Here is a 24128-nt window from a genome sequence, read left to right on the forward strand (position 1 = left end):
CGCAACGAAGAGTAGCCCCCACTCACCACAACTAGAGAAAGCCCACGCGCAGCAACGAAGACCCAACACAGCCAAAAATAAATACAATTCAAAAAAAAACACTACAAAGCTTTTAATAAATAAATATAGAATTACCATATGATTTGGCAATTCCACTTCTGGGTAAATACCCAAAAGAATTGAAATCAGGGACTCAAAGAGATATTTGTACACCCAAGTTCATAACAGCATTATTCACAATTGCCAAAAGGTGTGAGGCAGGAGATAGATGGGCTTCAGGTTAGACATTTACAGCTAGCCTCCTCTTTACACTTCCAGATAGAAATAACAGGAACAAGGTAAATAGCTGGACTTTGCCTCCCGTGGACACTTTAAGATAACAGTAATGGCAGGGGCAGAGAGGAGCTGAGCCCTGCCCAGATAAGAGACAAAGAGACCACATTTTTTCATTCTCTAGGTCAAGGGGGCCTTCCCGACTACACATTCGCAGAAAGGCTCCTCAGGGGTCAAAAAGGGAGGGGCGCCACCACATAGTAGGTGATGTCAACCTACGTATAGGCCTCTTCACTAGAATCCAACTTGGCTGAGAGATGCGCACACACACAGAGGAGGACCCTGAGTTAAACCAAATACGGACACAGAGCTGGGCAAAGCAAGATGATTGGCCAGAGGAAACCTGGACGAAATGCCCCATAAAAGTGATTCAAACTACCACGAGGGCGCGGCTCTCTGAGCCCGCCCCTGTGAGTCTTTTCACATGTACTCTTTTTCCTCCTAATAAACACTTTGCTTATTTCACTACTGTCTGCCTCTTTGTGGAAATTCACTTCTACAAAGCCAACGGTCCAGGGCCTTGTCACTGGCCGCTGTCCCTGGTGGTCTAGTGGCTAGGATTCAGCGCTCTCACCGCCGCGGCCTGACTTCAATCTCTGGCTAGGGAACCAAAATCCTGCTTCAAGCCGCTGCAGGCCGAGGCCAATCCCAAACCTAGATTTAATACCGGGTCTAATCGCAGTTACAACCTTTCCCAGAAATGTAATCTTAATAGGCCAGTCTAGAATGTTCTGGTCAAGCACCAGAAAGGTCATCTGTCGTGTGGGCTATCTCCACCCCACTCCCACCCCACCCAGAAGAAGACGAGGCAATCTGCATGATAAACCCTTGCCAGTCAGTTCCCCACCCAAAAAAGTTGATGTCCTGACTTAAAAATAACCCTTCATATTCTTTTGTTAATACCTTCTTGCCCCACCCTCCTTCTGCCTATAAAATCTTCCATTTTGCACAACCCCTTGGAGTGCCTTTCTAGTTGCTAGATGGGACGCTGCCAGATTCATAACTCATTGAATAAAAAACCAATTAGATCTTCAAATTTACTTAGTTGAATTTTGTTTTTTAATAGGACTAAAGGGAGAGATGTTTGCTAATATTCATTCCAGGGTTCTAACACCCCTCATGATGCTAGGAATCGAATTTTCTAGAATTTGGACTGGTTTGTGTTATAGTCCTTTGCAGAACAGAGCAGGCTTGTACCGTAGCTCACTAAACTGGGCCACCTGGAGAGTCTCCATCCCAGAGCCAGTGAGAGGAAGGCCCCTGTCATCAGTGTGTTGACTGAAGTGTCCTTAGGACCTGGGCAACGTCAAAAAAAGCAGACAGTAGGTGCAGAGAACCCCTGAATCCATGCTGTAAGCAGATGGGGTAGGGGGTCCCCAGAGAAAGAGAAGCAGGCATGGCCTCCTTGACATAAGAGAAGCCATTTTTGGCCTAAACCATTTTGTGATCTAATCCTGGCCACAGTGCTAGTCCTTGAATAGATCTCAGTAATAATGATCTTAAGAGAACAGAAAGGACAAACTTATCAAGGCAAAAGTAACAATAGCAAAGATAACAAACCAGTTGTGAAGACTCCCAGTTCTATTTAAATGGCAAAGACTAGCCTAAAGCACTTTCTTGAGCTGTTTGTTCAGAATTTAAATCCCCCCTGAGGCACTCAACCACCAGATCAGCTGGAATCTAAGACATGGTGACGTTGACCTTTTCTGACCTTCATGCCTTCAGTCAACTAAAGCTTGGACTCTGCCTACTGCCCAAGCCCCTTCTCGAATATGCATATACCCATAGCTTAAAACTTCCCCAATTTTGCTGTTCCGGGGAGACACTGCTTTGGGAAGGGTCCCCAAAGTTCTCCTTACTTGCTGCAAGTAATAAATCCTTCCTTCTCCCGGTCTTTGACTTGGTTGTGTCTTTTAGCTCGACACCCACCAAGAGGCAAACCCAGTTTCTGGGTAACAATGCGACACTGTGAAACTGGGGCAGCAGAACGGAGGGACTTGCTTGAGCAGGTTGATGGTGGATCCTGCCCTAGAACTTGTGAAAGGAAAATCAAAATAGAGTCGGTATTCGTAAGAGAGCTCTATAAAATGGAGCTGGGAGGCCATTAATGAAGTGCGACTTATATATGTCTCAGCCTGGATGGAATCTGACCTTTTGACCTGATGAAGTCATCCAGAACACCTGCCCGAAACTCCAGATATTTATCGGACCCTTTCCCTAAAATAACTCAGGAGAGTCTATCTACTTATAGACCCCTACCCTAAAACAACCTGTGATTCTTTAAGCACAAATACTTTCAGATCCTATCACAATTCTCGCCAGGCAACTTTTAACAACCTCCTGGCTTTTTGTCTTTATAAGCCCCTCTTTCTCCCAATACTTTCACAGGTACCCGAATTTGCGTCTCCCGAATTGCAATTCTTAAAATCCCAAAGAAACTGTTTTCTTATTTGCAGCCTCCTGCATTATTTGTTGGTTGACAGACTTGGCCCCCAGATTCCCAGCGGCAATTCCTGGCAATTCTGAGGCTTCAGCCTGGGGCGGCGGGACGCAGGGCCGGCAGGGGAGCGGAGGGATGGCAGACCTGGCGGTGCAGACAGCTAGTTTGCCGGCGGGCCCCCAGTTCCGGACCCTGGAGGCCGCGGCCAGAGCGCGGCGGGTCAGGGCGCAGAGCGCAGCCGGCTCTCCTCCCTCGCCGGCATCCCGCCCGCCCAGGCCGCCGTCAGGGAGAATTCCCGGAAGCGGGGCGGGAACAATGGGAGGAAATGCAAGAGGAAGCGCCGGCCCCACCCCTGCCAGCCCAGGCACCTCCGGGCGGGAGGAACCGCGGCCAGCAGGATTGCTTGTTACTTCCTCCCTTAAACGTCTTTCTGGGCCATGAAATACCCCCACTTGCCACCCCTGCATAGGCCCTGAGGTCAGTCCCTCCGAGGGCCTGAGCGGCTTCATAGGCCTCCACTCCGCTAGGAGGTAAGGCTGGAAGCAGGCTGCCTATTCCTAAGCCTAAGGAGCAGGCTGTGGGCTCACGCTCCCGAGTCCGAGAGAGGCAGAGCCTCCCCTGTGTGGGCAGCCCCGCCGAACTGCGGGGAGGAGGAGGGAGGCAGGAGGAGGGAGGGAAGGGGGACGGATCTGAGGCTTGACCGCGATCGGAAACCCTGACGGCCACTTTTCATTCATTCATTTCACGGAGGAAGGAGAAGATGTGGTGTTATTCAGGGGGCTCGGGCCTGGGAGGGTCCAGACCCTTGAGGAGACCCATCCCATCCTGAGACCAAGGCTGAGACACAGACCCTAGGGCGCCCCGGCCTTCTGCACATCAGGGATGCTGCACACGGTGGGTACCAACCAGTGGCCCAGTGTGGCAGGCAGGATTCAGTAGCAGTCAAATGAGGCAAGGACGGGCCTGGGGGGCGGTCCTGCACGGGCTGCCTGGGAGCGAGCTCTGAGTGTATGTGGAGCCTGGTGGGCTGGAAGGAAACCCTGTGGGCCTCGGCAGCCTACTGTTAGAAAAATGCGCTGCCCAGCCTCCCAAGACCTGGTCATCCCTCTTGGCTGTGCTGTGTTCCCAAGCCACTGGAATGTGAGGGCAAGGGAAGTGTGGGGTCCGAAAGAGCGCTGCCATCCCAAAGACAGAAAGCCAGGTCAGGAATTAGCACGGGGGAGGGAGTGCAAGGTCAAAGCTGCTTCCATGTTGACAAGGCACACATTCTGCCTCGTGGAAAAAGAGCTGGTTCCCAAATTCATCATCCAGGAAGTTGCTGTCCTATCAGAAATGGGAGGCGGTGACCGCGCCAAGTCTAAGCCTTAAGTGGGAGGGTTCGAATTAAGGTGGCCAAGTAAGTTGATTTTAACAAAGCACAAAGAAATCTAAACAATTTTATTTTAAAACATCGGGCCATACATGGGAAAAGAATCTAAAAAAGAGTGGATATATGTATATGTATAACTGATTCACTTTGCTGTACACCTGAAACTAACACAACATTGTAAATTAACTATACTCCAACAAAAATTTTAATAATTAATTAATTAAAATTTTAAAATGAAACATCTGGACATTTTACATCACTGTAAGATCAAAACACAAGAGGCAACCCAAATGTCCATCATAGAAAATGGGTAAGTTAAGTATAGACATACAACAGAATACTGTACAGCTATAAAAATAATGGAAATGTGACACTGTAGATTTATAATGTATGGAAAATCTTCAACATACATTGTTAGGCGTATGGATCAATGGAACAGAATAGTGAGCCCAGAAATAAACCCACATACCTATGGTCAATTAATCTTCAACAAAGGAGGCGAGACTATACAATGGGAAAAAGACAGTCTCTTCAGCAAGTGGTGCAGGGAAAGTTGGACAGCCACATGTAAATCAATGAAGTTAGAACACACCCTCTCACCTTACACAAAAATAAACTCAAAATGGCTTAAAGACTTAAACATAAGACATGACACCATAAAACTACTACAAGAGATCATACGCAAAATTTTCTCTGACATAAACCGTACCAATGTTTTCTTAGGCCAGTCTCCCAAGGCAATAGAAATAAAAACAAAAATAAACAAATGGACCTAATCAAACTCACAAGCTTTTCCACAGCAAAGGAAACCACAAACAAAATGAAGAGACAACCTACAAATAGGAGAAAATATTTGCAAACGATGTGACCAACAAGGTCATTTCCAAAATATACAAACAGCTCATACATCTCAACAACAAAAAAACTAATTGAAAAATGGGCAGAAGACCTAAATAGACATTTCTCCAAAGAAGACATACAAATGGCCAATGGGCACATGAAAAGATGCTCAACATTGCTAATTATTAGAGAAATGCAAATCAAAACTACAATGAGGTACCACCTCACACTGGTCAGAATGGCCATCATTAAAAAGTCTACAAGTAACAAATTCTGGAGAGGGTATGCAGAAAAGGGACCCCTCCTGTACTGTTGGTGGGAATGTAATTTGGTATAGCCACTGTGGAAAACAGTATGGAGGTTCCTCAGAAAACTAAAAATAGAATTACCATATGATCCAGCAATCCCACTCCTGGGCATATATCCAGACAAAACTATATTTCAAAAAGATACATGCATCCCTATGTTCATAGCAGCACTATTCACAATAACCAAGACATGGAAACAACCCAAATGTCCATCAACAGATGAATGGATAAAGAAGATTTGGTACATGCATACAATGGACTACTACTCAGTCATAAAAAAGAATGACATAATGCCATTTGCAGCAACATGGATGCAACTAGAGACTATCATACTAAGTGAAGTAAGTAAAAAAAGAGAAAGACAAATACCATATGATATCACTTATCGTGGAGTCTAAACTATGACACAAATGAATCTATCTATGAAACAGAAACAGAATCAGGAACATAGAGAATAGACTGGTGGTTGCCAAGGCAGAGGGGGTTGGGGGATGGGTAGAGTGGGAGGTTGGGGTTAGCAGATGTAAGCTTGTATAGAGAGAATAGATAAACAACAAGGTCCTACTGTATAGCACAGAGAACTATATTCAACATCCGGTGATAAACCATAATGGAAAAGAATATTGGAAAAAAGAGAATGTATATATGTATAACTGAATCACTTTGCTGTACAGCAGAAATTAACACAACATTATAAATCAACTATACTTCAATTTTTAAAATATTGATTTTTTTTTTAAAGATGCATTGTTAAGTAAAAAACCAAAGTTCAAAAAAGTGTGTATAATATACTACTTATTACTTAGAGTGGTCAGATAGATAGAAAGTGTAATGGTGTTTGCCAGAGGCTTGTGGGAGGGGACAATGGGGAGTTATGGTTTAATAGGTATAGAGCTTCAGTTTACAGACGAAAAGAGTTACAGGGATGGATGGTAGTGATGGTTATAAAACAATGTGAATGTATTTAATGCCACTAAACTATATACACTTAAAAATGGTTAAGATGGTAATTGTTGTGTGTATTTTACCACAATACAAAAAAATCTATTTTAATAAATAAATATACTACCTATTATGTAAAAAAGAGGAAAGTCAGAATTTATACTGGTGATTAAGCAATAATATGAGTGATACAGAAGAAACAAAGAACAATGGTTACCTATGGGAGAAAGATGAGAATTGAGCAGATGGGGGAACAAAGGGAGAACTTTTGCTGCATTTTTTAAAATAGAGTCTGCTTTTATAACTCCTTAAATTTTTTTACTAACTCAAAAATTAAATTTAAAAACAAAGCATAAAAACTTTTTAAATTTTATAATTTATTCATTCAACAAATACTTATTTTGTATGTCAGACAAAACACCGAGCCTGCCCTCATGGAACTTACATTCTACTAAGAGCTACCTGCCTCCTGACTGAGTGTATATTAGACACTCTACATGTATACAGTGTCTAACATACACTCAGCAGTTAAACTGCCACAGCGGGTAAACTGACACTAGGGCTTCCCTGGTGGCGCAGTGGTTAAGAATCCGCCTGCCAATGCAGGGGACACGGGTTCGAGCCCTGGTCCAGGAAGATCCCACATGCCGTGGAGCAACTAAGCCTGTGTGCCACAACTACTGAGCCTGTGCTCTAGAGCCCACGAGCCACAACTACTGAGCCCGTGTGCCGTAACTACTGAAGCCCGTGTGCCTAGAGCCCGTGCTCCGCAACAAGAGAAGCCACCGCAGCGAGAAGCCCGTGCACCACAACGAAGAGTAGTCCCCACTCACCACAACTAGAGAAAGCCCACGTGCAGCAAGGAAGACCCAACACAACCATAAATAAATACATAAAGAAATAAATTTATAAAAAAAAAACTGACACTAGCCCTGTGGGGTAGGTACTGGTATTAGTTCAATCCACCTTACAGATGAGGAGATTGGGACTCGGAAAGGCATTTCACTTGTCTGATTTCACACAAATAACAGACAGAGCCAGACTCCAAGAGCCTTGCCTTAGACCCTATCCTGGACCAGGGGCACACCTCAGAGCCCCATGAGCACATCATGAAAGACACAAAAAGACCCTTGGTTTGCTTCATCCATGGAAAAGAGAGCCCAGGCTATAAATCTGATCTGGTTCAACCTTTTTAAAAAAATCTAATTCCAAGCTGTATTAATCATGCCTTTTTATTTTCAATATTTTGATGTTTTGATATCTGGGGCTTTGCTCACTTTGGAGGGGCTGCCCCGCCCAGGGCTAACCAATTCCTAGAGATATAAAGGACTCGCCTGCAACTGCACCTTTCATATGCAAACCAACCAATCCAGAGCCCACACCCCCACCGCCTTCACTACTGAGCACTCACACTCAGCCAACATTCTGCTGCACTGAAAACCCCAGGGCCAGGTACCACATGACTTCACATAGCCCCTGCACTCCAGAGCCTGCTGAAATTATTCAAACTAGCCAATCCTAAACCTGCTTACCCTGCCTTGCCTGTTCTTTTCTGAGGAAACCACAGTAAAGGCTCTTGCCCATGCTTTCCCATCCCTCCCCCTGCCTCCTGACTGACCCCGGTGCTTCCCCATGTGGCCCCCATGGTGCAGCGTGCCCCCTCCTCTGAGGAACTGTAACAAACTATCCTTTCAATGCCAATCATCTCCTGATTTGTTGGCCTCACCATACCTGAATAATAATAAAACCTACATTTTAAAACACAAGCCTGCTAGTTCTTTGTTGGGGAGATCAGGGGTGAATGGTCATTTTAAAGAGCTCAGTAATTGTACTCTGTAGATGGGCTACACTCTCCTATGAAGAGGAGGTTGGGAGGTCTAGTAGTCTACACTATGCATTTGGGGCTTTCAGAGGGTGCCCTTGAAGTCTGGGCCCTGAGGAGAGGGAGGAAGGGAAGGGTCCAGTGTGCGGAACAGGTCTGGCAACAGGGCAACTGGCTGAGACCCCAGGAGAAACCAGCTAGTCAGAGAGAGGCAGCCATGCCTGTGGCAGGGATAGCTGAAGGACCTAAGAGAGACGCTCTTCCATTGAAAGTGGCCTCCATACCTGCAGACCCTCCATTGGTTACCCCAGGCCTTCCCATATGCCATGGTGCCATGAGCTGAAGAATGAACGGGTGAGGCAGCCGAGGTGCAGCAGCCCAGAGAAGACAACATCCCCAGGTGCTAGGAGCTGTGGTAGGGAGCAGTTAGATGGGAGAAGTGGGTGCAGCTCACACTGACACTGACCAATAAGTGAATGTAAGACAAGCCCCCTCCCCAAATACCCTGAAGGAAGGTGGCCCAGGAAGGCTGGCAGGACACAGTTCTTGCTCTGTTTGGTTCATGGGACACCCCAGGTGGCAGACTCTGGGTGTCACACACACCAACCACGGTCTTCACATGTTGAGTCACTGCCAACATTTTTAAACTATACCTTTCAACCTATAGCAACACTTTGAAAAATTCTTCCTCTCAACTATCTTCCAAAAATAAATTTTATCATAGAATGATAAAGAATAAGAGCTCTCGAGTCGGGGCTTCCCTGGTGGCGCAGTGGTTAAGAATCCGCCTGCCAATGCAGGCGACATAGGTTCAATCCCTGGTCCGGGAAGATCCCACATGCTGCAGAGCAACTAAGCCCGTGTGCCACAACTACTGAGCCCGAGTGCCACAACTACTGAAGCCCACGAGCCTACAGCCCGTGCTCTGCAACAAGAGAAGCCACCGCAATGGGAAGCCCACGCACCAAAACGAAGAGTAGCCCCCGCTCGCCGCAACTAGAGAAAGCCCACGCGCAGCAGCAAAGACCCAACACAGCCACAAATAAATAAATTTATAAAAAAAAAAAAAGAGCTCTCGAGTCATCCTACATGGGCTGGAACCTCAGCTCTGCCATGCGACAGCTCTGTGGCTGAGCGCAAGCTACATAACCTTTCTGAGGCCTGTTTTCTCATCTGTAAAGGTCATTTTTTCATTTGACAAATATGTAGTGAGCACCTAATTACTGTAGGTATTGGGGATACTGGTTACACAAAATGGACAACCACCCCTGCACTGTTGGAGCTTCACAGGAATAGTGCACACTTCAGAGGGTTCTTGTAAAATCCAAGTTCACATACCTAACACCCCCAACTGTGTCTGGGACATAGACAGTGCTTGGTAAATGTCACCCCACTCACCACCTTCCCATCCTCTGCACATACTACCCCACCAGATTGAAGTGAGGGCCACATTAGATCATGACTGTCATAATGTATGTAAGAGGTAAGATTTATTTTTGGTCACTCCTGATGGTAGAATAGAAATGAGACCCTCAAAATCTCAGGGAGAGAGACTGTGGCTCAACAGAAGGAAGGACTTTCTAACATTATAATCCAGGCCCTGAATAGGCCTCTTCCTGACTCTAGCTCTGTCCTTGAAGGATGGAGGAGACTCCCACAGGTCTTTCAACTCTGGATGACATACCTGCCAAGGGGGGAGGCTCCAGTGAGATTGTGGGTGGCCGATGACCAGTGCAGGCACAGGGTAAGGTCCAGGCATGACAGCAGTGGGGTTAGACAAGCACCATCACTAGGGCCTCCTGCAGGAAAGGCTTACACAGCCCAGACTGGTAAATGTGAAGGGAGTGCTGGCAATGGAAAACCAGTTCACAACCTTCATGGTAAAGACTGAATCAGTCAAGCAAGAGTCACCTGTGGATGTTAAATCTAGGGGGACATTTTGATGAGGAGCAGGATGTTTGCAGGGTCTTAAAGTGTCTCTTAACAGACTTCAAGGAGGAAAAAAAGAACAGTAAAGACACAATGGGAAAATCAGACAACACCTTGACAGGTGATTGAAATGAATGTCACCAACGAGGGACACCACGCACCTCCAGATCCTGAGATAAACACAACACACCTATGACGGATTCCAGCCAGGAGTCAGTAACCGAATCTGATCATGAATCTAATCATGAGAAAGACATCAGACAAACCCAAAATGAGGAATATTCTATTTTTTTAATTGGGGTATTGTATTATTCAAAAATGTAAATTGTCCTAACTGTGGAAATGTCCCAAAGTAAAGGAGGCTATGGAAATATGATGACGAAATTCAATATGGGTATCTATACTGGGGGAAATGCTATAAAAGACATAATTTGGTCAATTGATAGGCTCAAAATACAAACAGTAGATTAAAGTAGGCAACCATGTTAAATTTACTGAAGTTGGTAACTTACTGTGATTATGTAAAAAAATATCCCTGCTCTTTGGAAATATACACAGAAGTATTTAAGGATAAAGGGCCATGATGAGTATAAGTTACCCTCAAATGGGAGGGAGAGAAAAAGGGAGGACGGAGGGAGAGGAGAGAGCTAAAGAGAGAGAGAATATTATAAACCAAATGGAATAGAACATTATCAATAAATGAATCTAAGTAAAGTGTGGGGATGTTCTTCTTTTTTGAAACTTTTCTATGAGTTTGAAATTATTTCCCAAAAAAGGCTCTAGAAAGGTCTCCATGTGTCAGTTTCTCATTCTTTATCTTTTAAACTAAGAAAAAGACATGTCAACTAAAAATATACGTATTACAACTCAAACCCATTCATCACTGACTCAGCCGCACCTTCCTCATTAGATTCAGTGAGTCAGCACAACAGGAAAGTCAGATAGCCCCTGACCTTGCAGGACAAACACACACACACACACACACACACACACACACACACACACACACACACACACTCAGGGGAAGTTTAAGGACACCGGTGAGGAGACACTATGAGCTGCGGCCCCTTCAGCCATGTGTGCCTGGCCGTGAGGGGCAGGAAATGAGAACAGCCAGACGTAACACACACACACACACACACACACACCCCAGCCCGCCTGGCCTCTGGCAGACTTCCTGCCAGTATCTGATCCTCCAGGGGCTGCCCAAGGGTAACTCTAAATAGTTTTCCACTTCATTCCAGAGAAAGACAAAAGAAAAACTATTCCGAAACCCAGGGATGTCCCGGATAGAATCCAGGACAAAATATAGTTATAAAAATCCTTGGAAAATAAGGATATGGTCAATGCTTCCGAGGATACTGAGAACAATGAGATGGTGAACTATAAGTATTTCTGCCTCAAAACTGCCTCCCAAGGATTCCGGAGGCCTGCCAACTGGCTTGCTGAAACCTGGAGGCTGAACATAGGCCTACTTTCCCCAATTTCTAACAACAGCAAACTGCCTCTCTGCCTTTTTTTCTTTTTTTTTTTTTTTTTATTTATGGCTGTGTTGGGTCTTCGTTTCTGTGCCAGGTCTTTCTCTAGTCGCGGCGAGCGGGGGCCAATCTTCATCGCGGTGCGCGGACCTCTCACTATCGCGGCCTCTCTTGTTGCGGAGCACAGGCTCCAGACGCGCAGGCTCAGTAGCTGTGGCTCACGGGCCCAGTTGCTCCGCGGCATGTGGGATCTTCCCAGACCAGGGCTCGAACCCGTGTCCCCTGCATTGGCAGGCGGATTCTCAACCACTGCACTACCAGGGAAGCCCACCTCTCTGCCGTTTTAAATGTCTATGCGCACGGGCCTATTTGGGGGAACATCCATTCCTGTGTAAGAATGACACCAGGACAAAGCAACGAATAGACGACAAGCAGAGAGAAAATACCATCCACACTTAAAATAGACCGAGGGTCAATATTCCTAAAAAGATCCCAAATGTACAAACTACCATGAATTAGTTAGAAAAAAACAAGCACCTCAAAGTATTAAGATAGGCAACTGACAGAAGAAGACATACAAATGGGCAATAAACACATGGAAAGATGCTCAACTTTACAAGCAATTAAGGAAACACAAATGATAAGATACCTTTTTTCCCCCATGGCACTAGCAAAAATAAAACATTGACGGGCACTTTTTTTACACTGTCGGTAGACATAAATCAGGACACCTTTTCTGAAAAGTAATTTGGCAGAATTGATGAAAATGTTATCCCATTTCTAAGGGCTTATCCTAAAGGAAAAATAGTATAAGAACATAAAAACGTTTGGATAAAGATGTTCAGTGGAAGGCCAGGAAAGAAACTACATACCAGTCAATAAGGTTACAGTGGGATAAATTATGGTGCACTCACACCATGGAATACAACACAACTACTGAAAATGGGGTTGATCAATATCCACTGACCTGGGAAAACGGTTCATGATAAAATGACAAAAAGCCAGATGGGGACCAGTATACATGGCATGACTCATTTTTGTGTAAGTAAATGAATACACTTGTATATAAACAGATGCTTGCAGATACTTCGGGAAAGTTGAGGAAGCTATATACCAAACGGTCAACAGTGGACACCACTGGAGGGAAGGGAAGGAGCGGATAGGGGAACATGCATTTTTTCCTTTATAAACTTTTAAAAATGGAGCTTACTTACGCTTATTATTTTATTTTATTCTTTTTGGCTGTGCCACGTGGCATGCGAGATCTTAGTTCCCTGACCAGGGATTGAACCCGTGGCCCCTGCAGTGGAAGCACAGAGTCTTAACCAATGGACCACCAGAGAACTCCTGGAGCTTCCTTATGCTTATAAAAATATTTATAATTTTTATACTCTTGTGGGGTTTTTTTTCAAATAAAAAAGAATGTGTTCATAATCAGGTACAGCATGTGTCCAGACGGGGCACGCGCTTGCTGTAATGTTCACATACTGGTGTGGTTTCTGTATGTGCATCTATATGGATCCTGCTACAACCAACAGTTCCCATGTACTGGACACCTTCAACGTGCCAGGCACAGGGTAGGCATTTGACACGTACGCATTATACAACAACTCTGCATTGTAGGTACTGTGATTGCCTTTGTCTTGATGAGGAAACAGAGGTTCAGAAAGGTCCAGGTCAAGGCAGTGCCAGGATGAGACCCACTGCTGAAAGTGGGGCTCCCGAGAGAAGCCTTTGACCCTCACTCTCATGCCAGCCACCACCACTGCCCTGCTCAGCTATGTAGACAACCTGGGGGACCAAGACCACCTGCCCCTGCCAGGATGGAACCCCTCGACCACATCAACTCATTCCAGGTGTGAGTCAAAGGCACCCACTGGCCAGATCTGCTCCCGACCTTCCTTACATTCTTGCACATGACAGACTCACATTCAGCTCCTTTCTAGCAACCCCCGCTTTCCCTCAATAGATTAAGCCCGTTGTCCCAGGAGACACCAGGACAACCTCTACCTCCACCCTGGGGGCACCAAGACCTACTCCAGGGTCAGCAACAGCCCTACAGAAGATGGTCACCTATGTCAGGAAGACCCACCGTTCCCAAAACATCTCCTCACAGCCTATCGTGGTGCCGAAAGGCTCACCGTTAGCGCTTTCATTTTTGGTCTAAGCAGAGTCTGGGAAATAAAGCACCATCGCCTACGTTCCTAAGAAGGAGAAAACGTTAAGCCACAGGCTGCCACCAACACTTCAGTATGAATGAGTGAGTCCGTTTTCAAACCACAGCTGGCTGAGAGCAGCCTTTGATGGGAAAGGGCTGGGGTCAGTGGGACTCAAGCAACTGGGGCAGCTGGAGGGCAGCACAGGGGAGCTACGGAAAAGGTGATGTGCCGAAAGGAACTGCCATTTAGGGAGCAGCCCTCTGTGGCAGGTCCCTGAGATGTGCTTTTGCACTTGATTTAATACTCCCTAAGGAGGAGGAAACAGGCTCAGGGAGCTGAGCTGAGGACCTGCCCAAGGCCACAGGGTTGTTGAGTCTGGACCCTAGCTCTTCCCAAAGTCCATATTTATTCCAGCTCATTCCGCGACCAGCTCACGGGGCCGACGTCGGGGTGGGAGGAGGAGCAGCTGAGGAGGAAACACAGGGAGCAGCGGTGCCCAGGGAGGTACCCGAGCTGCCTCCTGGGCCCCCGTCAGTGGCAGACGCCATACTGACAACCCCAATCGCAGGGCAGGTGAAGGCAGGCAAGGCTCTGTGTGTGGCTGAGAGAGCCCTCGAGGCCCCACTTTATAGAGTCACCAGGTCGCCGATTCACTCTTTAGAAGAGTGAATCACACTCTTCTAAAGAAAATGCTATTGTGAGAGCCTAAGGGAACGCTTCTTTAAAGGCAGTAATGTGCCTTCTAGCTGATTCTGGGTGTAAATCTGGGTCTCCTTCTGTACTGCTTGATTGAAGGGGGGGCGGAGGGACAGCCACCCTGGAATAGAGCTGCCAGATCAAGTACAGGATTCCCTGTTAAGTTCACCTTTCAGATAAACAATGGGTAATCTCTTAATATAAGTATGTCTCATGCAACATTTGGGACATTCAAACTTAACTGAGTGTCCTGTATGTTTCTCTATTGAATCTGGCCACCCTACCCTGGGCCTGGCTAGGCCTGGGGCCAGTGAATTATGATGGTCAAGGTGAGTAACATTTTAACCCTAGTGGTTTTTTTGCTTCATTTTTTGGGGGTTTTTTTGGCTGGGCCGTTAGGCTTGTAGCATCTTAGTTCCCCGACGTGGGATCAAACCGGGCCCTCGGCAGTGAAAGTGCAGAGTCCTAACCACTAGATGGCCAGGGAATTCCGTAACCCTGGTGTTTTGACAGATGGACATTTTGACCCCATGGAGACTTTTGCTCCCATATTTACATTTACCAAACATTTAAATTAAAAAATTTAAAAATACATATACATTAATTAATTTCTACTGGAAAGGCATTTTTCAGAACAAATTAAATTAAGCCCATTTAATTTGTTGAGATATTTTCTATACAGTGTAATTAAACTCCTTTCTTTTTTTAATCTTCATTTTTATTTTACCGAAATTATTGTCACTGGTAACAATTATTTTCTGTTTAAATCTCCCAACACAGGTTTGGTGCAAAGTTTTTTGGGAGGGTTTTTTGTTTGTTTGTTTTTTCATTTTTCGGTTCATATCAACCTTTCTCAAATACAGCTCTCTTCCATTCTTGAGTTTTCTTTTGTGGAATTAGTTCTATTAAGCCTGATTCTCTCAGGTCAATGTTTACAGTTACCAACAGGATTCTTCAGTCAGTTTTTCATTTCCTTAACAATTTTACCATGTGCCGTTTTGCCCATAATTATTGCATGGTAATCATTTCTACCAATAACCACATCCAGAAGCTATGGCAAGAATTATATTTATTTCTTAGTTAATCCATGAAAAAATTGAGAGCCATTCCTTGCAGAAGCGCCAGCATTGCTCTCATGCCCTGGTGCACACCGGTCTCCACTGGGCAGTTTCAAGAAGTGCTGCTGCCTGCACCCGACTCCAGCTTCTCCTTTAATCAGTGTGTGCCTAGACACTGATCTATTGTAAAGCTCCCAGGCCATTCTAAGATGCACCCAGGGTTGGGGCACTCTTCTAAAAGTCTAGAGCTGCGCTGTCCAACACAGTAAGCCGCCACTAGGCACGCACATGAGCTATTCAAACTTAAATTAATTAAAATTAAATAAAATTTAAGATTCAGTTCCTCAGTTACACTAGCCAACATGGAACGGTTCCATCATCTCAGAAAGTTCTACCGGGCAGCACTGGTCTGGAGTGCAGACGACTGGTTCTCACTCCCTGACACCTGGGAGTTCGTAATGATGCACAGTTCCCGCTCCCCATCAATTAAGTGAGAACTTGCAGGCGGGGCCAGGCACTGGCATGTTATGTCAAAGCTGCCAATGATGCTATTGCGTCTCATAGCCTGGATTGAGAACTTCTCAGCTGAACATCCCAGGGGTCAAACAGCTGTTCAGGGATCAGGGTCAGCTTCCCCTCCAGCGTCCTTCTGAGAAGCCCAGAGTAAACAGGAAGTTGTTGAGTGCAGCCTGGGACACTCAACTGAGTCCAGGACCCAGCCTAGCTGGGTTTGCACGAGTGTCTCCCATCCATAGGAGTGAAGTTTCCTTTTATATGCCTTTGAAACCTGATTTTAGCAACACGGAGTTGATCCACCCCTGCAGTTGCTTCAGGATGGGTGGGGTGCAGAATGGCCCAGAGACAGTATCCAGCCTGAGGTTCCCCTGCTGAGAGATTCCGAGACCCCACTCCAGGCCAGCAGCCCAGGCTGGCACAATGAGGTCACCCAAAACTGCCAATGGTTTTCGGGGAAACACAGAAACATCAAAAATCCCAGAACCCCTGGGGAAAGAGAAGAGAGTGGAAGTGGGGGAGAGTCAGAGGATAGAAAGAATAAAAGGAGAGGGGCCAGGAAGGAAAAGGAGCAAAACCACAGACCTGTGGAGACAGAGGTGCGAGTGAGGGGCTGTAAAGAATGAGTGAGGCATTGAGGGGACTCTAGAAACAGGTGGAGGCAGAGGATGGAGGTTCAGAAGAGGGAGAGGAGGAGACAGAGGGAGACTGTGGAGGGCTGGGCTGCACCTTGCTCGGAAGAAGACCCAGGAAGACCCTTGGTGGGTTCACAGCCCACCCAGGACTGCCAGGAAGGAAGGAACTGCTGCATGACGACCCTGTGGACCTCACTGAAACCGAGGGCAGTCAGATGGCAGCGGTCACCGTCACACCTGTTATCTTCCTATTTGCTTCCTGACCAGACACTGCCAACTTGAGGGTAGTGAGTAGGTGTTCTATGTAAAATGTTCATTAAATTGAATTCACTGATTTTTTTTCCCTTTTCTCTTTTAGAACGTAAAATGTCACATGGCTGCTCTTGCCACTTCCTGGAAATGCTTCTTACTTTTACAGCGTTAGACTTTTTAATACTTTTAATTAACTGGGATTCTTTTCTCACATTTCATGAGCAGCATGAACGTACTGTGCGGTCTAACCATGAGGGCCTTACAGAAGCACCCTGTGGGTACCTGCCTCCCTCCCGCTGCTCCACTGGGTTTACCCTCATGCATCTTGCATCCAAGCAAACTGCTCTCCAGCCTGCATACCCCACTGGCTCCGAGGCTCCGATAACAAAGCTAAAATTCTATTATTTCTGAAATTCTTCAGATGTTTGTGAAAGTAAGTTTAAATTTAGTTGAATTAAAATTTAATTTTTAATTGCTAGAAATGCAAAATTGAGATAAATGTTTGAAAAACTCAAAGATTACATTCAAGTAGTTATCAGAAGGAAGTTTCTGGTGAATCGGGAAGCTTTGTGAATTAGTTCTTCTGCAAATTGCTGTTTGAGGAACTGATTTCCAGCACACCGGCCTCTCAGTGACCTACCTGGTCATGTGGGAAACTGGTGTTCAGGGAGCTGACTTGCCCCCAGGAGCCAGAGGACACCCACAGGGGCCAACGAGAGGGCTCCAATGTGCGAGACAGCCTGCCCCTGCTGTGATCTCCAACCCACGGAGCCAGGCCAGCCCATGTGTGGCACTGGCCTGCTATCACCCCGAGGGCTAGCCTGGCCCTTGAATTGATCAAAAATATGTTCTCATCCCCTGCTGCCTTCATGGTCCTAGAAATCTCCCCACAGGGCCTGAAAAATACTGAATGTGACCATGAAAGTGAAACATGCGTTCCCTCTGCATGCCTTTGCCTTGCTACGCTCTCTCCAGAAGGGCCCAACACCTGCCTGGGGCTTCCGGGAGCCTCTGAGAGGTGCAGGGGCTCCGTGATTCTGACCATGTTGCAGACCTGCCCTTCAGTCACAGCTCTGCCATCAGTAGCCTTTGAGGAAATTAATCTCCTGGAGCCTCAGTTTCCCTCCGTAATAATGACAAGTATAATAGTAACACCTAACGATTAAAAAAGATCTTTTATATAAAGACTCAGCACAGGGCCAGACACTTGGCTAAGCTCTCGGTAAACATCAGCTGTTGTGGGTTTGCTATTATTATCCTCAGCCTGGTGTGAGAGGCCCCCTCCCAACCTGGCCCCATTGCTCCCTTCTCACTGGGCTGCACAAGTCATGTGACTGAATCCCACGTGTAAGGCCTTAGCCTGCTGCCCTCCATGCCCAAACAGTGGAAGGCCCTCCCTTCCTCTCCTCTCTAAAGCCAACCCTGGCCTCCGAGTCAGTTTGCGTTGCCCTCCTCCAAGAAGCCTTCCAGGACCACCCAGAGTCCAGCATTGCTCCTCCCTCACCTGTACGTCCACCGTTCATGCTTGTCAGAAGCTGCCTTTTTTCCATGAAATACCTGTGTTGGGGTAACAGTGTGAACGAGTTCCAGCCCCTGCCCCTGTGCACATGGGGGCTGCTGAGGTCCAGGCTGGACAAGATGGACCCCAGATGCCCTGGACCCACACCTTTTAGCCCTACCTTGGGAGGGCCCAGTGGAAGCGCCCCCATCCTCCCCACACGTACCACGCGCTGCCCCCACGGCCAGCAGAGACACAGAGAGACCGTGGTGGTTGCATTTTTCTTCCAAGCTTTTTAAGATTTCAAAATTTCCAGATGTCTGGCAGGCTGAGACCCCTGTCGGCCTTCCCCAGGTCTCTGAATCCTCCTTCCTTCCCTCTCCCACTCTTGCCCCGCCAGGGAAACACAGCCCGGTCCCAGACACCAGCTGACCCAGTTCCCAAACAAAGGCTCTACTGTCAGCAGGTCACAAAACAGCAAGCCTATGCCCGATCCTCGGGCCCAGACCTCAGCGAATGGCACCAAGAGCATGAACCCACCCCTGCCGGCCCCTCACACAGCTGCACTCCATCAGGCCTAGCAGGGACCGCTGAAGCCCCACCCTGACATTCAAGGTTCGGCCCTGTGTCTCCCGGGTCACCCTACCCACAGTCAACAGCGCCATCAGTCTGCAAGCTGGCTGGCCCTGCCCACCCTGCCACCAGCACACACAAGGCCCAGGAGCTCCATACACGAGGAAGGACCCATCGCCCGCCTTGAGAGCCTACTTTTGCCACCACAAAACTTTGAACTCTGCGACTACTATTCCCCCTCCCTGGAAACCATCCCTACTACGTACATGAAATATCACCAGAAAACACTGCCACAGGATGGTGGGCAGTCAGTGTGGGTCGTTATTACTGTTCCGACTTCTAAACCACAACTCTCACCTCGAGTCCCACCTCTTCCATGAAGCCATCGCTCAGCCCGCCTCGCGCCATGTGCCACTGCCCTCCCTAGCCTGTGCTGGGCAGGGAGAGAGGGCCGTGCCTGGCACCTCAGGGCTGCAGCAGGACCCAGAGAGCCTTTTCTTCCCTGCTCCCTGGGACACAGGCTGTCCGGGGAAACACATGCACATCTGATTCTAGCCCATCTTCCTTCCCTGCCACTTGGGAAGCTCTCAGATTTACCCACGGCTGAGTTCCTGAGACTGCAGCCAGCCCTCTCCCCCAGATCTACCACCGGGCCAGGCCCACTAGTGGCAGGTCTTCACTAAACATCAGCTCTCCAGAGCCCACATTCTGTAGTCTACATTCGCCACGACCCTACCCATACACACCCACAGGCCAGAGTCCCCCTCACCGCCTCACCTGTTCCTCCCCATCGTCTCATGGTCTTTGACCACCACTTGAAGCTCGGAGCCCTGGTCCAGGGGGACACCCTTGAGGTCCCACTCAAAGCCCTGGAAGAAAAAGAGAAAAGATGTCTTAACCTATGGACCCCTAGAAGAGACTGTGTCTGGTTCCCACAGGTCCCCCTCAGGCACTGAGCAGGCATCTGTGACCACTACTGGTGAAGGGAAGGATGCATGAGTGAAGGAATGAGTAGCAGGGTCTCAGAGCTTCAGAAGGGACAGCGAGAGCTGAAGGCAGCAGAAGAGGAGACCAGACCCCCATGACCCGCTCCCCAACTCAATTCCACCCGTCACCAGGAGCACAGCTGGGAAAAATTCCAGGTGACCCTGCAGGGCCCTCAGGGACCAAGATCAGTGTGCCCACGGAGCAGCCAGGCGCCTGGTGACAGCAGGCATTAGTGCCACACTGGTCTCCAGAGACCCCAGGACCCTCCTCAGAGCAAAGGCACCCCATGCACCCCAACCCCATCCACACAAGGTTAGGGCTTCCAAAGACCACCAGGGCGCCATATAAAGAAAGCTGGTTGACTAAGTCTCGAGCAAGAGCAAGTTATGTAGCAGATGGGAGCCAATTCTTTTGGCAATTAGAGAATGGCAAATCTCTGCGCAGATAATACCCTGACCAGCAAGAGCTTGAGCTGGTAAGCAAATACATGAGCATCTGCCAACATAGATTTAGTGATTAAAATTGTTAAAGGCTATTGCAACATGCCTTAAGTAAATCATTTGCACAGATGATTTACTGCAAATAGGCAATTATTTCCTATAGTTTAAATTACCTAAACATTGTCAGTTTTTCTAAAACAGTGTATTAAATTTAACCCAAAGGAGAAAAAAAAAAAAAGAAAGAAAGAAAGCTGGTTGAGAGGGCAGAGGCCAGCAGGAGCCAGAGGAGGACCTGATGAATCAGGGAGGGCTGTGGGGAGGAGGTGTATCTGGGCAAGGACAACGGCCTGTGTAAGGGAGGAAAAGCAGGTAAGAGAGCCCTAAACACCCTCTTCCTGGCTGGCCAGAGCTGAAAGAAGCGGAGACAAGGAACCCCTCACTCCTCTCCACACCGTACCCACATCACAGGGGAGACCGCCGGCCAGGCCGCCACCCCTCCTCCCAGGTTCCTGGTGCCAGGAGGATTTCGTTGGCACCCCGGACCAGAGCCCCTCCTCTCCATGACAACACCACTGAGAAAGCCACCTCTGCCTGAGCCCCCTGACTCGTCCCTGCAGAGACAGTAGCAGCAGAGGGAGGAAAGGAGGGAAGGTGGGAAGCTCACATACCTCATTCCACACGGGGTTCACGTTGTTCTTGATGACTTTGGTTCTCTTCTTCACCCCTACGAGAGACACAGAGGGAGAGTGAAGAGACGTACCCCAACGTGTGCCTTCCCCAAGTGAGGGCCAGTTCCAAGACCTGCACTGCAGCTCACCCGCCAAAGGAAACCTTACAAAACCCACGAGTCCCCGAGAATCCCACCAGTCTGCAGTGAAAGCCCAATGCCAATCACACACATCTCTCAGCTCTGGGATGGACAAACAGCAGCCCCATCAGAAGGACTGTTTAAAGGAAAATACCCAGCCTGACTCTTCTTAATGAGTTTGTTATGGTTACTCCTGACTTTCTAAATAAAATTTTTAAATTGTAAAGTTTCTGATTCTCAGAATGAATGATCTTCATAGAAAATATTCCATTTTTCTTTAAAAAAATCTATCTCCACATATTGTATGATTCCATATATATGAAATGTCCAGAATAGGCAAATCCACAGAGACAGAAAATAGATTAGTAGTTTCCAGGGCCCTAGAGGGAGATGGGAATGGCAAGCGAATGCTTAATGGAGATTTCTTTTTGGGGTGATGAACTGTTATGGAGTTAGATAGTGATGGTGCTTGTACAACATTGTGAGTATACTAAAAACCATTTATACTGTACACTTTTAAATGATTAAAATGGTAACTTTTAGGGTCTGTGAATTTCACCTCAATTTAAAAAAAATCCACCTCACTCTCACCTTGAAGGTATCTATCTGAAGCAGGCTGTTCTACCTGCTCGTGAGGGCTGGGCCTAGGAAATGCAGAAGGGCTTTGAGATAGACAACAAGAAGAACTAACACTGTGATGGCTGAGAAGAGCCACAGTGCCCCAGGCAGCAGACTGCTAAGCGCTCCCTCTGGAGTTTGGGCCTAAGGGGTGAATGAGGGGCACAGAAAGGGCTAAACACGTCTGGCTCTTCCATTAAGCATCAGAACAGAAATGATTCTGTGTTCAATGGACTATTAAAAGTGTTCAGCCCGGGCTTCCCTGGTGGCACAGTGGTTAAGAATCCGCCTGCCAATTCAGGGGACACGGGTTCGAGCTCTGGTCGAGGAAGATCCCACATGCCACAGAGCAACTAAGCCTGTGCACCACAACTACTGAGCCTGCGCTCTAGAGCCTGCGAGCCACAACTCCTGAAGCCCGTGCGCCTAGAGCCCGTGCTCTGCAACAAGAGAAGCCACCCCAGTGAGAAGCCCGTGCACCGCAACGAAGATCCAACACAGCCAAAAATAAATAAATAAAAATAAATAAATTTTTTAAATGATTTTTTTAAAAAAGTGTTCAGCCAGACACAGAACTTATATTTGGGTTGGATCTGAAAGATCACCGGTTCAACCCCGCCTGTGCAAGACCCTGCAGTCAGAAGCCTTTGGTCTCACCTGGACTGCTCACTGTTTACAGTCGTGTCTGGACCATGAAAGCCCCTCAAGCCTCTGGAAACATCTCCCAGGACCCCCGAGTCCTCCTCTGAAGCTGAGCATTGTCCGTTTCCCTTCTGTAGTGTCAGCCCCCGTGGCCCGGTTCAGAGCATGGAGAGAAGGGGGGAGCAGAGGTGGGTCAAGGACGCAAGCCAGGTAGGGGGAAGGATTTGGAGGAAGGAAACAACAGAGAAAGGAGCAAAGGAAAATCCAGGAGAAAGAAACATCTGAGGGAGGATCGGTAGACTTAAGGCAAAGATTCAGCCCCAAGAGCCCCCTCAGAGATCCTGAGAAACCTCCACCAGTGGTAGAGGGTGAGCCCCCAACCCCTCTCACCGCCTGCTGCAAATCACTGTTGTGGGAAAAGCACGTGGACTTTGGAATGACACAGACCAACATAGAACACTTATTTTCTGGGAGACCCTAGGGCAGCAGTTCTCAAATTTTTGGTCACAGGATGTCATTCTTAAAAATTATTGAGGCAGGACTTCCCTGGTGGTGCAGTGGTTAAGAATCTGTCTGCCAGTGCGGGGAACACAGGCTCGAGCCCTGGTCCGGGAAGATCCCACATGCCGCGGAGCAACTAAGCCCGTGTGCCACAACTACCGAAGCCCGAGTGCCTAGAGCCGACGAGCCACAACTACTGAAGCCCGAGTGCCTAGAGCCCGTGCTCCGCAACAAAGAGAAGCCACCACAATGAAAAGCCCGCGCACCTCAATGAAGAGTAGCCCCTGCTTCCTGCAACTAGAGAAAGTCCGCGCGCAGCAACAAAGACCCAATGCAGCCAAAAACAAATAAATAAATAAAATAAAGTTTAAAAAAAATTATTGAGGGGACTTCGCTGATGGCGCAGTGGTTAAGAATCCGCCTGTCAGTGCGGGGGACATGGGTTCGATCCCTGGTCCAGGAAGATCCCACATGCCGCAGAGCAACTAAGCCCATGTGCGACAACTACTGAAGCCCATGTGCCTAGAGTCCACAACAAGAGAAGCCACGGCAATGAGAAGCCCACGCACCGCAACAAAGAGTAGCCCCCGCTCGCCACAAAGACCCAACACAGCCATAAATAAATAAATAAATAAATAAATAAATAAACAAATTTGTTTATTTATTTTAAAAAAAGAAAAACTTCCATAGAAAAAAAATTATTGAGGACCCTAAGGAGCTTTTACTAAGGTAACTTGTATCTATCAACTTTTACTGTATTCAAGGTTAAAACTGAGGCATTTAAAAATATTTATTTAGGAATTAATATTATATTAACAATAATAAGCCCAGTACATGCTAACATAAGTGATATTTTTAATGAAAAATAACTAACTTCCAAAACAAAGGAAACAGAAGAGTGACACTGTTTACATTTTGCAAATCTCTTTAATGCCTTACTGGATTCTCATTATCCTGTCTACATTCAGTCCATTGAGATGTCTTGTTTTAGTTGACATCTGTGAAAAAAAACCCAACCATATAGTTGGAGATGCATTTTAATAAATTTTCAGATAATTGTGGATCTCCTTCTTTGTTACTGCACCAAAACTCAATAAGTAGTATTTCTTTATTTCTTTATTTTTGGCTGCATTGGGTCTCCATAGCTGCGTGTGGGCTTTCTCAAGTTGCGGCGAGCTGGGGCTACTCTTCGTTGCGGTGCGCAGTCTTCTCATTGACGGGGCTTCTCTTGTTGTGGAGCACAGGCTCTAGGCGCATGGGCTTCAGTAGTTGTAGCACGTAGGCTCA

General features: G+C 47.2%; 1 protein-coding gene and 1 long non-coding RNA gene across 24 annotated transcripts in view; both read right to left on the reverse strand.

Moving 5' to 3' along the window:
- Window positions 1-24128, reverse strand: part of DYSF (dysferlin) — a 231860-nt gene that overhangs the window by 186648 nt on the left and 21084 nt on the right. For all 23 annotated transcript variants that reach the window (XM_082425965.1, XM_082425961.1, XM_082425948.1 and 20 more), the window contains exons 2-3: window positions 20941-20996; window positions 19623-19714 (exon numbers count right to left, since the gene is read on the reverse strand). In XM_082425965.1, coding sequence (XP_082282091.1) covers window positions 19623-19714; window positions 20941-20996 — 148 coding nt within the window. The remainder of the gene's footprint in view (window positions 1-19622; window positions 19715-20940; window positions 20997-24128) is intronic.
- Window positions 93-8800, reverse strand: LOC309643987. The gene is made up of 2 exons (XR_014254179.1): window positions 2918-8800; window positions 93-2367 (listed from the first exon to the last, which is right to left on the reverse strand). It is a non-coding gene; the product is annotated as an uncharacterized lncRNA (long non-coding RNA).

This window comes from Balaenoptera physalus (genome assembly GCF_965194825.1).
Source record: "Balaenoptera physalus genome assembly, chromosome: 15".
NCBI lineage: Eukaryota > Metazoa > Chordata > Mammalia > Artiodactyla > Balaenopteridae > Balaenoptera > Balaenoptera physalus.